General features: G+C 39.1%; 2 protein-coding genes across 9 annotated transcripts in view; both read left to right on the plus strand.

Annotated features, from left to right (window-relative positions):
• Window positions 1-2,944: 2,944 nt before the first annotated feature.
• On the plus strand, window positions 2,945-5,191 carry ndufs5 (NADH:ubiquinone oxidoreductase subunit S5). 4 transcript variants are annotated; one of them, XM_083899854.1, is made up of 3 exons: window positions 2,945-3,016; window positions 4,656-4,878; window positions 4,993-5,191. In XM_083899854.1, the coding sequence occupies exons 2-3, from the start codon at window positions 4,663-4,665 to the stop codon at window positions 5,089-5,091; spliced, it is 315 nt and encodes a 104-aa protein (XP_083755980.1). In that variant the 5' UTR covers window positions 2,945-3,016; window positions 4,656-4,662; the 3' UTR covers window positions 5,092-5,191. The 4 variants fall into 4 exon arrangements, with proteins under 4 accessions (XP_083755980.1, XP_083755978.1, XP_083755979.1 ...); XM_083899852.1 differs by having other exon boundaries at window positions 2,958-3,026; window positions 4,653-4,878; XM_083899853.1 differs by having other exon boundaries at window positions 2,958-3,016; window positions 4,653-4,878.
• Window positions 5,192-13,826: 8,635 nt separating this feature from the next.
• Window positions 13,827-18,451, plus strand: part of macf1a (microtubule actin crosslinking factor 1a) — a gene marked incomplete at its 5' end in the record, with an annotated part of 197,578 nt that continues 192,953 nt past the window's right edge. For all 5 annotated transcript variants that reach the window (XM_083899806.1, XM_083899808.1, XM_083899809.1 and 2 more), the window contains one exon: window positions 13,827-14,049. In XM_083899806.1, coding sequence (XP_083755932.1) covers window positions 13,827-14,049 — 223 coding nt within the window. The remainder of the gene's footprint in view (window positions 14,050-18,451) is intronic.

Below are 18,451 nucleotides of genomic sequence, written 5' to 3' on the forward strand. Positions count from 1 at the left end.
CATTATGACTGAGTTCTGACAATGACGTGGAGCAGTGGTTCACAAATCCTGGGTCGGGACCCACAGATGGGTCCTGGAAGACTTGTTTTGGGTCCCACCCTAAAAATTTTCCAACCTTTTAAAGAAAGATTTGTGTGTATTTCTTTATTAATTTAAGGAAAATTTGATCTTTATTGTAATTATTGATCAATTTCTTTAAAACTTTTCTCATTTTATTTATTTTTTAGTCCAAAAAGATAGTGGCAAATATTGATTAGTGTCTTCTTTTATCCACAAAACCAAAGAAATTCAGTTTACCCGCACAGGTGCGCAAAGATATCAGAATATGTTTACAATTAAGAAGAGACAACTTATATTAAAACTACATATATTTAAGAAAAAACACACAAACTGATTCAATCTAGAAAAAAATATATAAAACATACAGTATTTGATGAGTACATTTGTAGTCGCAACATAACATTTCAATTTAAATTCACATATTTGACCTTGTGACTGTGATTAAGTGTTATCTAACGTGACACATTTATTAACAGCACTAAAAAATACATCAATTATGTGAACATTATAGCAAATGTACTGTATATAGCATACAGTTTAGACTAATTCAACCTCTATTTATTTTGTTTATTAGAATCAACACAGACTGGACAAACATTTCTGAAAAAGAGTTGTCATAAAAACAACAAGTCTCAATCTAAGAAAGGGGAATTCAGTGGAAATGGCCTCATAATAAGCTATTAAGTGGAACCTTGAGTTATGAAATTATACTCATTAGTTTTTTAAGTATTTTCTTCTGTCAAATTTCAGAAAATATTGGGGAATCACCTGTCAAAAAAACCACACGTTGATCCACAGACGAATGTTGTTGTTTTTTTCTCCGTGGTGTCAGTGAACGCCTCGTTGTCAGAACTCTGTTGTGGTTCAGTTTCTGCTGAGTGTGAACTGGCCTTTTGACCACTTGAATGTGAGTGTGTGTGTGTGTGTGTGTGTGTGTGTGTATAAATGTGACTCCTGATGAATGTACACTCTTTTTGTTTGTTTGTTTTTGAATGAGCACTTGTGCACTTTATCTGAATTGACCTTATTTATGTTATTTTTTAATTTGAATTTGAATTTTGAAAGATTTTTTTTGTTTGTTTGTTTTTGCGTTGGTTCATCGTAGGTTCATGTTGCTACACGTGAGTTGACTTCAGTTGCGTGTTAAAGTCTGTGGTACAACCAAAATAAATCACCCGCCAGGCCTTTTATGTTGGATGTAACTCGAGAAGAGTTTGGCTCGAAAACATTCAAACCACTTTTAATTAAAATAAGTATTTTTTAGCCCCTTTTTTTCCCTCGGATACTTTATATTGAAATAGGGATGACGATATGACTTTCTCATGTCCGATGCTAATATCATAACCTTAAGTATCTACCAATATGAGTTATTTGATGAAATAAGCAGCACACAACAAGACTTGTGACGGCTAAAATGCGGTTACATTTTTTACAGTCTGTGAGTACAGAAGCATACAATATATAGTGTTATTTACATTTTGTGTCTGTCTAATATCAGACACACTAATTTCTTGTTTTATTTAAACCCACATAGAGATTAAAAATCTCTTTTTCAAGTGTTATTTTGACCCATCCTTAGTGTCTCATCCTTAGTTTACAGGTCAATTTTCCTGTTATTTTTCGAGCCAAACTCTTCATCTCTGATGCCAATAAGCTCGTCTTAATCTTACTTGCTTCTTATCTTTGTATCACCTCTGTGCTTCTGTTTTTTTTTTTAAAGTTTCCCTTCACTCCTCAAGGAAACCTTTTTATATATATATATGCGTCATCGCAGAGTAACTCTATGGATTTCGCTGCTTGTGTATAACGACGCTGCTTTGTTATCACGTGTTCCTGGCTGCCTGTGAGAAAACACACAAACATACTGCGTACACAAACCCAGACTTCCCGAGCAGAAGAGTGTGAGCGAGTGTTAACGGAGAGGTTTAAGAACACAAGTGTTCCTGTCTTTATTTGAAAAGTTTTTTTTTTTTTGTTTTTTTTTTAATTTTTAGTATATGAGTATATAGATAGCAATACTGTATTTAAGTGTTCTGATTCTGTGTATTTCCTGTTACTGGTGATGCTCTGCCTTGTGTGGGGTTGTACACGCAGGACTGTGAAAGAAAACCTGTGGATCTTTGAGGGGGAAAAAATGAAAAAATAAATAAACACAATCTAACGTTGCACCAAAGCAGTGAGTTGAAGTCAATTACAGATGATACAGATGTTTTTGTTTGTTTGTTTTAAAAAAAACATGCATAATGTAGTTTCTTCCATATGAACCTAAAATCAACACAAATACTTAAATGTACAATATAAACAACAGAGATGAGGAAAACACACATTGCGTGCATTGCATTGCACACAATTTTGTTTGCAGACATATTTTCAATCAGGGCAAAACAAAGTCTACGGGAAATTATAAGTCACATAAATAAATAAATAAAAATACCAGTGAAAACAGTAAATAATATACAATGTATCATGTAAATATGAGGACTCAATTGGTTTATTTGACTCCACGAACCTAAAATCAACAAAATATACTTAAATAAATGTACAATATAAACAACAGAGGAAAACACACAGCTAATGATATTTAATGTTGCATTGCACACAATTTTTTGTTTACAGACATATTCCGATCAGGACAAAATAGAGTCTATGGGAAATCAAAGTCACATAAATAAATAAAAATACCAGTAAAAACATTCTTTAACCTTGTTTATTGTGGATTTTGAGTCTATTCTTTAACAAGTACATTATATAATATCATATAATATACATTTTATCATGTAAATATGAGGATTCAATTGGTTTAGTTGACTCCAGTCCAGCAGGTGGCGGTAATGAGCCATTTCATTGTTTTCCACCCTGCGGTAAAACCATGGAAGAACTACAACCGGAGACGATTTTCCTGCCGCAAAGCAGAGTGCGGAGTCGGAGGAAGGTTAAAGCGAGTGCCACAGAAACGGTAAATACAGGTATTTATCAACAATTTAACGACACTTTGTCCGTTTATTGACGCAGTAGAAAGCATTTAAGGTTTGGAAATATCAACGTGTGACGTGTAGGTTGTGTTAATCGCGCGCCGTGTGTCATTAGCATGAATGAACACAGTCGACTGTCATTGAAGGATACACCGTGCGTCTGCAACTAAACCCAATCAAAACAAAACCCTGTCACAGACATTCATCAAACTGTACATTTATCATCTATTTTACTATGAGACTATATAAACACAGGTATTTATCTTACACTGTAAAGTTCAAATCATTGCTACGTAGCTAAATAGCTCGCTAGCTACTGGCAGCTAACAACAGAAAACACTGGATACTCTTTGGGAAGAACATAAATATAACTACTTAATAATATCGTATAACAATATAAAATTACAAAATCACACATTTAAATGAAACTTTAAAACGAAATACTCGTATAAATATAAATGTTATTGAAAAAAACCAACGCTTTTTTCGAGAGTCCTCTGGTATGAAAGCGTTTGATGTTAACAACAAATTAAAAACAGCTGCGCTAGAGTTGTGTATTTAACGTGATTCTTTTGAGTTAAAGTACTGTTTTAGTATGTGTGTGTTAGTGCATTTAAACAAATGTGTTTTCTTACTCTACAGTCGCAACTTTTGGTGTGACTTATACGTGTGGGGAAACTTGGACATTTACAGCGGAAAATACCTAATTATATACGTAATAAAACATGTGTATACATATTCGCATGCACACTGACATACATACTGTATACAGATATACACGTAACTTCTGTCTAGATATTGTTAATATTAGTTATTGTCTTTTCTGTGTGTAATTTAACCACTTTCCCTGGTATTTTTCATATTGACCTACATTCATCCATGTACAGTCACGTCTTTTTAATCAGTTGTTGTTGAAGACGTCAGTTCCTGGATGAAGATTTGTGGAACCACAGCAGCAGAACTTAATTTCTGCTGAGGCTGACACTTGCTTTGTTGTTATTTAAAATTTTCTGAAATAAAACTGAAACCTATTGGCATTCAGAGGCAGGTCTGTGTCAGTCCATGCCACCTGCTTTTATGGTGTGTTCCTTTCAATGGAACACCTCCCCTTTAAGTCAGATTTCCAACTCAGAAAGTTGGAACAACCTCACAAACCTTGAAATGTTTTCCGCCATTTCTCCATTGGAACGCAATCGAATCGGAGGTGACGTCACTCCCAGTTCCAGCTTCCAGAACAAACTGGAATCTACCATTATTTATCATGATATCATGGTTTCAAGGGTTTCAAGGGTGACCGAAGCATAGGACACATGATTTTTTATATATTTTTGAATTTGTAAGTAGGACTAAGCTCTATTTTGCAATGTCACCTGGTCTAATCCACATCTTCAAGTACTTACGAGACTAATAACTGATGTACAAACCTCAGCGTGACTGAATATCATGGACATCTGTAATCTGTTCAGCTGATTTATCGTCAAGATTTTTTTCCTGAACAACAGAGACTAATCTGTCTCTCACCCCATGTCTTCCCCTTAATCTGTCTCCTCCGTGACACCGCAAATTTGTTATCACTTTTGCCCCTCCCCTCCCCCAATCCTCCACTTCCTCCTCCACCAGCAGCACCATCATGCCGTTCATCGACGTGCAGTCGTGGCTGGGCATCAACATGGACCGCTGGATGCTGATCCAGAGCAGTGAGCAGCCGTTCAAGCGGGCAAGTCGCTGCCACACCTTCGAGAAGGAGTGGATCCAATGTTCCCATGGCATCGGTCACACGCGAGCCAAGAAGGAGTGTCAGCTGGAGATGGAGGACATGTTTGAGTGCATATGGAGGATGAAGACGGTGAGGGTTTCATTGTTTTAGTTAATAGAGTGTTTTGACCTTTGGTTGAGTCTAAATCATTATAAATAACCATCTTTGCTGCCTCTGAACGACTTCTCCTCGTCCTCCCTGCAGAATAAGCGGCTGTACACGATCCGCAAGCAGCGAGACGCTTTAGTGAAGGAGGGGAAGTACACACCACCACAGTCTGACAAAGCAGAGCAGTCGCCGTGAGGAAACACGCCAGTGTCCACAGCCCGCTCTCTTTTTGTGTATCCAGATGTCACTATATATCCTTGTTCTCCTGTACAAGTTTGCAAATAAACGTTAGCACCCACCCTCCTCTTCCTCCTGTCTTTCCTTCGACTGTCACATTCTCTGTGTCTTTAACTAAACCTCCTCTTCTGACAGTAACTCCGCCCCTTTCCTGATTTTAAAAAAACGATTCCAAAGAAGTGGTCCGGTTTTGAAATCTGACACCGAGTTCCCGCTGTCTAATGAGGTGGAATGAGCCTCATTTTGAAGCTTTATTTGCAAGTGCTTGGCAGCCCATAGTCGAGTGGAAAGGGAAATTGGCTTGTAACCACTGGGTTGCCAGTTTAAGTCCCCACCAGGTCAAAAAGCTTTCTAGTTGAGTATGGGTAATGATGGGTATAGATAAGTTAATAAGGTGAAACAACAGATAATATAGTCAAGTTATATACGTCCATTGGAAAAAGAAGAGACAATCTGCAACTAAAACTAACTGGTGTAAGCATTTGATCGGGATGCAAACTCCTTTTTCTCCTCGTCACTTGCTAATGATGTGAAAATGTTCTCATAAAACAGTTGGTTGAGTTTGTTTTGTAATTTTATTATGTTCACTTTCCTTAAACCCAGAGGCTTTACATGTTTATGTTAGCTGTCGTTGATCATAGAGGCAGTAACACGAGGCAGAGCAACAGGTTTGTGCTTAACACGCACGTTTAATGGCCTCTGTTGACTGATTTTATGTCCGTCCGTCCTCCAGCTGTCCAACTGTGGATGTTGAACTACGGTCCATATTCATAACCCACTGACCTCATTTTAGTAAAGCGCTCAGCAGTTGAGCGAGTAAATGCTCCCGAGGGAGGACTGGACCACTCAGTCTGAAGACAGCACAAGGATATACTGGATGAATGGATGCTCTTTGACATCTTTGATTCAATTAGCAGCATTAAAATCAGGCTGATGGGATTAAGGGACGCTGCGAGTCGCCACAAGGTGGAGCCAAAACGATACGGATAGTTGTCGGGCATGTCTGTCATTTCTCCATTTGGATTAGGTTAGATCGATCCGACACTGAGGAAATTCACTTTGTGACAACAGCTAAAGGGTTGAGATGACTAATGCAAACAGGAGGAGGATAAGAGATAACATATGCAATAAAATTAGACAAATATAACGCCCAGAACCCAGAAACCTTGCTCTGACCCTCAAGTCTGAGCACAAAAGTGCAGTTATTGTGACTTACTTTAACAGTTGATGTCGTGTGAGGGATGTTTTGTCTTCCTGTGAGGCCGTGTCCGTCTAAACTGTGTACTCTGCTTTACTTGTCACATCTTAAAATCCAATCCATTAAACCCAGCAGAGTTGTGTTTGTGTGTGTTGGTCCACGTGTGGATGAATAAATGTTTCCATGAACAATGACTCACACAGAAAAAAAGAAAGAAAGAAGAAGAAGCTGCATCTGAAGGTCCTCATTGATCTCATCTTTGGCCTTAAATCAGACATTCACAATCTGTGACTCACATTAAGATGAGCTAACGTCACTTTATTTGTTCTGCAGAAAAAGGTGGATCAATGCAATGCTGTTCAATAATTAACTGATGATGAGTGGAAGAATGAGCAGTGATCGTACGGTGAACTTTACCCTTTGTTTGTGTTCACAAAGGCCTCCGGTTCATGTCAGCGATTAAAGCTGCAGCAGCAGCACAGATAATCCAGCAGTAGAGGGAGGATGAGAGTCTGGATTAACCTACAACAGTCGCCATCACCCCCCTAACCAACATCATTAGATCACTCCAAGTGTCTTCTCTAAATACGCATCTATATCATACATGTTTATCTGATCAGAAAGATCTGTAGTTGATGGATAGATCAGGCCAATAATAATGTCAATATAAGAAATAAAACAGAATAATATAGATAGAAAAGGATACACTATCTGACTTTGTAATCTGTGTTCTCTCCTCCACCAAAGTCCATAGAGAAAACCTGTGTTTTTACCTAACAGCGACACAGCAGCTGCTGCTTTAACTGCTGCCTTGTTTAATAAGTTTCTGTCACTTATGTTAAACTGAACGACGGATTACAATCACAAGTCGCAAAATAACACATTGTGAACTCTGCTGATGGAGGCAGCAGTGGATCGAGAGGTACCGTGTTTTAAAATTGCTGATTTTCTCTATGGACTTTGGTGCGGGAGAGTGTGTGGTTTATAAATCAGCTTAAAACTCCTCTTTCCAGGCAGAGAAAGAGAGTATAATGTTTGTATAATGATATGGTAGAGTGAAGATTTATGTACATTTCATGAGGGTCAGTGCCAATCTCAATCTAAGGCATCTACGGTGGCCCTGAAGTGCAAATCACCAACAGTGTTTCAGTAAATGTTGCGCTTCAGGGCCACCGTATAACCCACTCATATAAAAACCCTGAACTATCACTTTAATGTACGGATCAGGTGAGTATTGATTATGCTCAAACCTATAGGAAATTAATGTGTGTGTGTGTAGGGATTATAAAGACTGAGATTACGACTATCAATCTCACATGTGTTTGTGATTGTCTGCTATGAATCTGCTGCAAATATTCCACAGTGAACGTCCCAAGAAGTTTGTGTGTGTGTCTCTGTATATGTGTATTTGTCAGGACCAGGGGGACCAAAACCTGGTCCCAGTGAGGCAGAACCTCACATCTGAGAAACTTGGATTTGATGGCTTCAGATTATGATTTATTGAGGTTAGGGATAAGCCTTTATTAAGGCTGGCCAAATGAATGTAAGTCACTGTGTGTGTGTGTTCTTGTACTTGTGGCATACTGAGGACCAGTGAGGGTTTTTAACCAACAAAGTGAGGTCATTTTTACGGAGTGAGGACATTTTGGCCGGTCCTCACTTTGTTTTCATTGAAATCATTTCTTTAGGTTGCTATAACATGATATACACAATATGTCAAAAAAAAAAATCTAATTTTAGACGACATAGTATATATTACTTTTTGTCAAATTTTGGGTCAATTTTTTTTGTCAAATTTTGGACCAATTTTTTTTTGTCAAATTTTGGACCAATTTTTTTTGTCAAAGATTTTTCCAAATTTTGGACGACATAGTATAGTGTGACGTTTTTGTCAAATTTTAGACCAAAAGTTTTTTTTTTTCAAAAAAAATTTCAACTTTTGGATGACAGTATAGTATGACGTTTTTGTCAATTTTCTGGTCCACATTTTTTGGTAAATTTTTTTTGGTCAAAATTTTTGACCAAACATTTTTTTTTTTTTAAACCGAAAAGTTTTCCAGCCCTTTTTGCTCTGGGGCTCCACCTGCAGACATGTTATGGTACTGCAACCAGTAGTTCTTTGTAGATATCATTCATGAAGTAGATATTTGTAATTGTGCTGATTCATAAATGCTGGTCCTCACTTTGTCAGCAACCCAGTCCTCAGTATGCTGCAAGTACAAGAATGTGTGTGTGTGTGTGTGTGTGTGTGTGTGTGTGTGTGTGTGTGTGTGAGAGAGAGAGGGAGAGAGAGAGAGAGAGGAGGGGATGAAGGAGGAGGAAGAGGAGCCATTACATTCACGATCACGCTGCCTTCCTTTCTCCTCCGCCTCAGATTCGCTCCGTCTCGGGAGGAATCGAAGGAATTAACCCCGGATCCGTGGAGCGGAAAACCCTCCATCCATCCGTTCATCCAACCATACACCCGTACATCCATCCGCACGGCGATACACCCGGCAGGAGGAGAGGCAGCAGCAGCGGCGGCGGCGGCAGGCAGCATCCTCTCCCCGGCCTCCCTCGCTCTCTGCTCGGATTCCAGGAGCGCTGCTGCCCGGTGAAGGTAAGAGAAGCTCCGCAGCTCACACCGCAGCTACCGCTGCTTCTCTGTGCTCTTTCACACCGTTAAACACGCGTTTTATCTTGGAATCGTGTGGTGACATGGATTGTTACTGAGAAGGAAAATTAATCTGAAATCAGTCCAATCGATCACAGTTAATCGACACTATGGTTTAGTGCCGTGTGACCCGAAAACTAGCGCCACTGTCCCTTTATTGACACCCATTTGAATGGAACGCAGCATATAATCTGGGTTATTGCCGGGAATGGTTGGGTTTTTTCGCTTGATGTGGAGAGAGAGTCAGTCAGAGGAGGGTTTTTATATCCACTAATGTCACACTCAGCAGCAGCATCATCACCATCAGCATCAGCAGCTTGATGTTTTTCCCCTTAACAGCCACAAATGGATAAATGTAATTAAATGTAACTTAATGGTTTATATGTGTTCATGGTGAAGAGGCAGAGCTGCTGCTGCTGCTGCTGCTGGACAAAGGGACCAAATGTGCTCACAGAGACATGCTGTGGTGTCCATGTCTGATGTCCATTCATGCAAACACATCCCCTCCCTTCACATCCATACACAAACACACACACAGAAAGAGAAAGGCATTTAAAAACACACCAGCTGCAGCTGTAACTCTCTTTATTTCGTCCAATAATGTGCACAGACGTGTAATATTTTTATTGATCCGTGCACAAACCCCGCAGGTAATTACAGCCACAGACTCTTCATCATTATAACCTCCACCTGCTGACTGACCGAGGCTTTATGAATCCCAGTGGTCTTATCTCTGTAGGCTCTGTCTGTGTCTGTCTGTCTGTCTAGCAGAGGTGTTTCAAGGAAGTTGTGCTTCCATTACTCATCGCTGCACGGCTGCATGAGTGACGAGTTGTTTTCGGTGTAACTGAATCTTTAGAATCAGTTAATTCAAAAGATTAGTTCCTGTATGACCACAGACTCTGAAATACAGCGGCAGGGTTTGAGATTCGGCTCAGGATCGCCGTCTTTCAGCAGTGCTTCTGCTAAATACATCAGATTATTGAGATTTTAGACATTTCCTTTGCTAAATGTTGGCTATTAAACGCATGTTTTCAGGATTTTTAAGTCTTTTTAACTGATCTACACTTTGGCGTTGTTCGGTTTGTTTCTTCCGTCGGACGTCACGCTCACGACTCTTCCTCTGACGACACTCTGACCAATCATTGGACCGCACTCTGTTGACGTCACGCATAGTATCGCCTCAGATCACTTGAAACCTCGCCAGAGCAGGTGCCAAAAAAGTACCGGGTACTAGCACACATGGAAAAGCAAAAAAGCCGTGCCGAGGCGAGTCGTGCTGGGACCGTATAGTGGGAAAGCGGATTAAACCAAAACTCCCATAGTATCTGATAATTAAAGCAGTCCATTCATGTCCTCTTCATATTTTTATGAACCTTAACCTTAACCATCACAACTAAATGCCTAACCCTTAATCTAATCCTAATTCTAACCTAAAAACCCAGGTCTTAACCCGGGCAAAAAAAACCTTTCACTTTCCCAAAGATGTCCTCACTCCCTATGATTTATATCCGTCCCTCCTGCTGCTTTATACCAGATGGTCAAATGCTCGTCTCATGTTAGACCTCCACCAGACGACTGTCCTCTTTAGTCACATGTTTAAATACAGGAGGACACAAACAGCCCTTTCATATTAAAAATAAATAATAATAAATATCCACATTGACAGTTTTTAATTGTTTGCTGTGTACGTTTTTTTTTAAAAAGAAACAGCCACAGTTCACTGCTGTGAGTTGTAAGATTGTAGAAGCACACAAGTGTCTGTGATGTTGTAGATAAAGGAGTTCACTCAGTGACCTATAATAAGTGACCTGGTCGTGATTTGATTTAAATCAGGAGATTCTGCTCAGACTCACACTCACTGAGTCACTGAGTTCAGGGATTTCTGTTCAGGCTTCTTGTCGAACACGTCGATCTCTCTGCTGCCTTTCATTTTGCTGCAAAGGTTACAGGACGAGCTCCTCTTCATTATTATTAGTATTATTACATTTGCATATTTTCCACTTGGTGTGGCTGTTAAACCACCACAGCAGAAATAGAAATGTCTTCTACACCAGTGAATCTTAACAAATCTTAACTGTGACGTACCCGAGTGGAAAATATGCATCTTTTCTGTCATAAACATTGAATTTGTCAGGACCGGTCGTCCTCGTGGAGACCAAAACCTGGTCCTAATGAGCCAGAAACTCCTGTCTGAGGAACTGGTTACATTGAGGTTTGAGGTGTTGGTAATTATTCTCATTTTCATTTGAAAAGCACATTTAAAAATGATTACCGTGTGATATTTGTGCAGATTTGTGTGAAACAAATCAATCATTAATCATTTAATGGTTAAGTTTTCTTTCAGGGTCAATTTAAATCCAATTCATTCATTGTATTTAATATTTTATATAATTTGTCCTATATTTTATGCACATTTTCTTATTACATTTTGTTTATCTTATCGTGTTGTGTCCTTATCTTAAATGTTGTTGATTTGCTACTTTTCTCCATTTATATCATCGAAAAAGTAAATAATCTTTAAAAAAACACGTCAAGTAAAGTCATCACTTTGACTCACCGGAATCTTAATAATTCAATCAATATAATATTATAGACTAGTCATTTATTTACTTATTTATTTATTAATTTACTTAACAGAGACAGTGCCTGATGACTTCTTATCTGTACTAGAGTTATTAATAGAGAATAAGACTTCTGATGGATAAGCAAATGATGAAGAACCCGTGTTGTTTAATGCTAAATAATATATATATATATATATAAGATTTTTACTCAATTATGAAAATTTCATGGAAATATCCTACTATTTTTATAGATTAAACACTTACAAAGTGACTTTAGTTGAATGTTTTTGTGTTTTATTGACTATTAATCATCAAAAATAATCTAAAGATAAATCCCGAATATCAGTTGTAAACATACATATCTTTGAATGTAGCTGATATGAATCTGAGAGTAACGTTATCTGTGTATCAGACATTAGTGAGGCAGGAAGTGATCTCACTGTGTTTCACACAGTTTCTGCTCAGTCTCTTTTCTTTTCTCTTCTTCATTTTCCCCTCCTCCTCCTCCTCCTCCTCCTCCTCCTCCTCCTCTTCCTCCTCCTCCTCCTCCTCCTTCACAGAGCTGTAATGACACAGTGTGGCTTTGAAACTTCCCTCCTGCCTCTATTTATAAAAGCCTGAGTTGCAGTGGCACTGACTCACTGTCAGGCTGCAGGCAGCAGCAGGGACGCTGACTTACAACAGAAAACACCAGGACACAACCGTTACCCAGAGAGCCGCAGTGGATTCTGGGGGGGGACGCTTTTTTTGCCTCTTAGTAGCAGTGTTGCCATAGAGACGGGAAGTCAGGAAGTGGGGCTTGGCCAGCAGTCTAGCCAGGGGCCAGCGGTGGGAGGAGGAGGAGGAGGGTTTTTGGCAGCAGCAGCTTCAGCAGCAGCAGCACAGATGGAAATCCCAGTCGAAATATTCTCACCCTGGTGAACAGCACTGAGTTCAGCCTCACACAGCTGAGGTCACACAGCGACTGGTTCCTGTCATAACTCTGAGTGGATGAAAAGGGGTTCAGGCCACACTAAGTGTGGGGGGGGGGGGGGCTTTTATTTTGAAAGACGTAGTCTAGATTTATGTGGAAGTAACAAAACATGTGAATATGTTGAGAAAACCCTTTGTAACTTTTAACTATAGTGCCAAAATAAATGTCTGTCACTTTCAAACCACTGCCTCGTCCACACGGAAACAGAACTTTCACCTTTGACCTCTTTCATTTTCATGCTTAACCCTTAGAACACAGAGCATTTAGGCTGATTTTTTGCCATTGCTATGTTAAAACCTCACATTTTTAAGAAAAATCATATTGAATTAGTGAAATTTAGAAATACGTCACACTGTTCAAATATCGCCTGGATCAATATAAAATAAAACGTTCCTATTTTGTGACTTCTGCACGATTACAGTAATGCTACAAATCTTTATTACATACTAGTTGAATGTTGTTCTCAGTTAGACGCTTGAATTAGGTAAAGACATAAATAATATGGTAATTAACGTTCTGATAGTCTGAGAGACTGACCTTCAGTGTCGCATCAGATTTACTTATAAATTTGGCGTTTAGTGCGGAATGACTGAGAGAATGAGAGAAAATGTGGTGGCTGGCTTTTAAAACGTCTGTGAGCTGAATTCAAATCCTTCCTGGCAGACGTTTAGTGACCTGCTGATCTGCTGAGACGCTGTGTACCACCACCACCACTGCTGCTGCTGCTGCTGCTGCTGCTGCTGCTGCTGCTGTAACACTAGACCAAATAAAAGCCAATTAATTCTCTCAGGATGAGCTGACGAGTATTGATTTATTGAAACTGTGATGGACAGATCAGAGCATCAGGTCCCCAGGGTCCACACACACTCACACACACAGCTATTCTTCCGAGGACACTGCTTTGACTTCCATTCATTTCCATTCATTATCCCTTACTTTAACCATAACCACTCAATGTCACCCTAACCTTTAACCTAACTCTTAAGCCCTAAACTTAACCAGTTCTTCTTCTCCTTCTTCCTCTCCCATCTTTGCCGTGTAGATATTCCACCTCCTGAGTTTATTTGTCTAGACACGATGACTCACTTAACCTCTTAGTTTCTGCCTCCTGATCACAGAGTTATTATTGTTGTAGCTTTGAATCATTCATGGCCTCTTTATCTAAAGCTCCATCTTCCACATTTCTCCTTCTTCTGACCTTCTTCTTCCTTTCCTTCTTCCTCTCCTCCTCCTCTTCCACCCACTGCTCTAAATGTCTCTCCCTCTCCTCTTCCCTTCCCTTCCCTGCAGCTCTGAAGTGACATGGAGTCGTCAGACGATGATACTCTCAGCGAGCGCTCCTGCGTCAGCGAGCCGTCCTTCCGCAGCGAGCGCTCGGGGGGGTCGCTGTCCCCGTGCACGTCGGGACTCGTGGGACCGCCGGGGGACACTTTACCGTGGAACCTGTCCAAACACGAGAGGAGGAAGAGGAAGAGCCAGGACTCGGTGCTGGACCCGGCAGAGAGGGCGGTGGTTCGAGTCGCAGGTAAGACAGAGAATAAGAGTGTCTTTTCAGTGAGTGGACGTGACATGAGTGTGGTCACGAGGCAGAAGACTGTGGTTGTTGTGGGAAGTTTTTCTGTGTGTGATATCTCTGTGTCCAGAGATTACATGGTCATAATATCGACTAATGCTGTTAATATGGAAGCTGAAAGCATGAAAAGCTTGTGTTGTCTCACAACATTTATGTGTGTTAATGCTGTGGCTGAGCATTAATGTGACTCTTTGGACAATGATATCACACATACTGATTTATTGCCCTGGAATCAATATTAACGGGATACTTTATGCACATTTTACGCAGTTAAACTCATAACTTGTCAATTTTTTTGCGTTCTTTCTTTTTTATCTGGGTTTTTTAATCCATACTACAGCATAACTTGCACTTTTCACATTGGAGAACCCACTGTTTTCATCGGTGTGGTTTTATTTGTCACTTTGTCCTTCCCTTAACAACTTCCTGTCTCCAGTTTCTTGACAGATCATTGTGGATTTGTTGTGATGGGGTAGGTGATTATATTTTGAAAATAATCCCACTCATCACCCACTGATGACGTCAAAAAGAATTGTCGAATATTCAAGAAAATCCCTGTCATTATAATGGGAAATTTGGTATTTGTAAGCAGGACCAGACGCTCTATCATCAGACGTTTCATCTGGATGTGATCCAGATTATGGATTTGGCGGCAATTTAAATGCAACGTGGGAAATTTAGATGTGTATTTATTTATCAACATCTTAACAAATCAGGAAGAATTTTGTCATCTTTATGTAAGATGGTAATAGCTATAAGCTATAAATAAACTAAATGTAATAGTTTCAGGTGAGCTTAAGGAGAAGCTACAGTTTTTCTTAGTCCTTCCTTCCTTCCTCCTCCTCTTCCTCACGGCAGCAGAAGATAGAGGATGAATGTAGGTTAGTCATCCTCTGTTCATGTCATGAAACATTGATGTAGCACACACATATTTAGTCTCCTTTTAAAAAGACTCAGTGTCACTCTTTGGTCCTGTTATCTTCTCACATCTCACATCGTGTCATTATTGTGCCCATTATTTTACCGTTCGAGGCTTTGATTGCACACCTGCCGCCTCAGCGTTGAGCCGTGCCCTGATTCCAGAGCGGTTTTCCAGTTTATTCAGCAGCAGCAGTGTAATCATCTCAGGCTCTCACAGTAAACCTCAAGCCTCTAGTTATTAGAGTGGCCAAATTAATTACCTTATTGCTTCAGGACAAATTGAAAACATCAGGCAAGTGAGTGTAATCCAGACTTTTTTTTTTTAATATCCACGATTATATTTGACTGTTTTAAATCGACATGAATCATCACTGTGTTACAACAGCGTCTCAATATTTCCTGATTATTCAAATGAAATCTGTCTGAAATAATCTAGATATTGAGATATAAGATGATATTCACTGATATACAGTAGAAGATTTTATTCCCCATAATTCCCCAAACTCTTCCTCTCAGACTGTTTTTGTCTCGTACTGTACTAATAACGTCGTGTGTTTCGCTCTTTTATTTATGTGAGAAGTAAACTGTTATAAACTGGCCAAGGTGCTTTTAATTCCACTGATGCTGTTAATGCCATTTGTGCGTGGAAGGAATGAAAAATGTGGAGGAGGGAGTTGATGACAGGACAGTAACAGCCTGAAGGCCAGGTCAGGACAGGGTGAAGGGAGGGTGATGTTACAGCCGAGTGGACGATGCTGACAGAGACGTTTGTGTGTTTGAATGTGAGTTTATATGTAAGAGGGGAAATGAATGATATCCCCATACTGTCTATTTCCTGCATTTTATGTGTGATCGCTTGTTGGCAGCGAGCAGTAATTGTTCTATCTTCTGTGTTCGATGTCTGGCTTTGTCATCGGCAGCTTTCACAGCTGGTTAAAGACTGAAAATCTGTTTGGAAGATTTGGAGTTTGTTTCAGCAAGGATTTGTGATAGTTGTGAAGAAAAAGATCTTGATCCATGGCGAGTAAAAGAGAAATGAGTGAAATTGTGCGATTGCCGACGGCGAACGTGTGTGTTTGTGCTGGAAAAATTAGAGATTTAAGGTGGATTTTGTGGAGGAGAGTGGACATGAAAGTGTATGTGGGACTGCGAATGTGTGTCAATGTGACACTTGAAAGTGGGATAATAATAGATTCAGAAAGTAGAAAGTTAAGAGGAAGAAAAACCCCATCAAAAACAGCATGAACAAATAAAAAAGTAGCCTGAAAGTAAAATAATTAATGAAATAAAGAAGAATGAGATCAAATACATTTTTTAAATATATTTTTGATAAAGTGTATTCTTGTTCATCTTGTCCTTTGTTTTCCATATAAGTAACTAAGTACATTTTATTTAAATAGCACTTCTCACAGATAAAGATCACAAAGTGCTTCACAATGACATGAAATAAAAGGAACATAAAGTATAAAATACCAGTCATACAAAACCCTAGATCAATTAAAAGCCAGCTAACCTTTTTAATTATAATTAATTAATTTTACGTAATAAGAAATGGGTAAAAAAAAACAAACAGTGCTGCTCTTTTCTGAAGTTTCTAAATGTTCCCACTCTTTTCCACTCTTCCCACTCTCCGCTGTGTTTTTGGAGAATATTGTGTGTGGTGAGAGTCAGGATGCCAGCTATTCATGTGTGAGAATAACTGTGTGTTTGGCAATAACATTTAAGCATTAATATGAACTATAATTATAAAAAGCGGCTGTTAAAACAGGGAGGTTTCCTGGCAGCCTCTTTTTTTGGCTGAGTCAGCACGTCGTGGAAATCGTTCTGCTTCTGACGGCAGCAGGTAGCCGACGAGTTGATGTTGGCGTCGTCACAAACCACCCAGGGCTTTATACGGAGACGACACCCTGATAACACTGCCAATATTCTGCTGTGAAATCTTGCTTTTCACCTGTGAACATTTCCAAAAAGCTGCTGGTTTTAGAACAGAGTCTATATCTGGACTCATTACTAAGCATTTTTCTTTTTTTCAAAATAAAATGAGCGGAAAATTCCATCAAGTGGCAGCCAATTCACTTGTACTACTTTAATTTCCAAATGTTTAAAATGGAGGAATTTCACCCAAAGCCAAATAGTTGCCAAATATTTCAACTCCTTTCTTTGCCTCATATAACAAATAAATCACTAATACTGAAAATGGACAAAACAGGACATTTCAGAACAGTAGAATTTTAAGTACTATTTAAAAAATATATATCATAAATAATTAAAACTAAAAATGTGAATTTAATCCTACAAGACAAGGCCTGAAGATAAGATTGTAATTGAGTTACGGTCATTTTAGCTGATTTAGTCCCTCTTCGCCCAGTTGGTAATCCAATTTCACACTGGCAGATTTAAATGGATTTAATGTGATTAAACACTAAAATTAGCTTTCTGGTCTGTGTGATGTTGTAGCTAGGAGGCTGTTAGCATAGCTGTGCCCAAAGACAACAGAAAAGTCCTCAAACTAAGACATTACATCACAGAAAAGAAAATGTATAAAACTATAAAAAAGTTTGTCTTTGTGCCATTCTATTTAGGGAATGTTACTTCCTGGTGTCCGTTAGCTTACTCTTAGCTAACATTACCCTGCGACCCCATTCTTTATGCTAGCTTTAGCTAAGCTAGCAAGATGCATCATATTTATCAAACTGTTACTAATCTAATCTAGCACTTAATTTAAATGTTAGTCAGAGCTCTCTAAACTGCAGTATAGGTTCATGTTTCTGAGGTTTGTCTAGTGTTCACTCAGGCGTGAAGTCAAGTCTATTGTGTTGATATAACACTTAACATAATTTGGACTGGAAGTGTTTACATTGACCTCAATTCCCATTCAGACAGAGGCTGGAATGTGGAAAATGAATACATTAGGCAGCTTGTATACACAATAAATACATTTACCACAATGAAAACAACAATAGGACAATAGGTCTATATACTGTATATATATATACAGAAATATCACAAAATAATAATTACATTATCTCATGAAACCTTTAAAAGGTCATATGATCTATAAATCAAAAGGTGGATGGTCGTTCCATGGCGTGGACAGAGTGAACTCATCATGCTTTCGTAGAACACAGCAGTGAGATCAGGGTGAAGTAATTGAAGCACAGAGAGGGAAACACATGCAGCTTTGTGAGGAGATGAGTTTTGAATTCAGCGTGGAGAGGCTAAAGACAGACACTGTCGTCCTGACTGGACTCTGGGATTCTGCCTCCACAACAGCTGAGTGTGACTGTCAATGAAACTGTGTTTAATGGTGGTTATAAATCCATACTTGATAGAAAAACGCAAATAATTACATAAAATTCAACTCAACTTGAACAGAGCATTGACAGTGTTTTATTTTTAGCTTATTTGCAGCTTATGCAATCAATGTGCTGGG

This window comes from Microchirus variegatus (assembly GCF_963457635.1).
Source record: "Microchirus variegatus genome assembly, chromosome: 13".
Lineage (NCBI taxonomy): Eukaryota > Metazoa > Chordata > Actinopteri > Pleuronectiformes > Soleidae > Microchirus > Microchirus variegatus.

What these genes read in the sequence shown, in the direction of transcription:
- ndufs5 (XM_083899854.1), top strand. Translation starts at nt 4,663, where the DNA reads ATGCCGTTCATCGACGTGCAGTCGTGGCTGGGCATCAACATGGACCGC. An exon ending in GCATATGGAGGATGAAGACG is followed by an intron (nt 4,879 to 4,992) that starts GTGAGGGTTTCA and finishes TCCTCCCTGCAG; the next exon opens with AATAAGCGGCTGTACACGAT.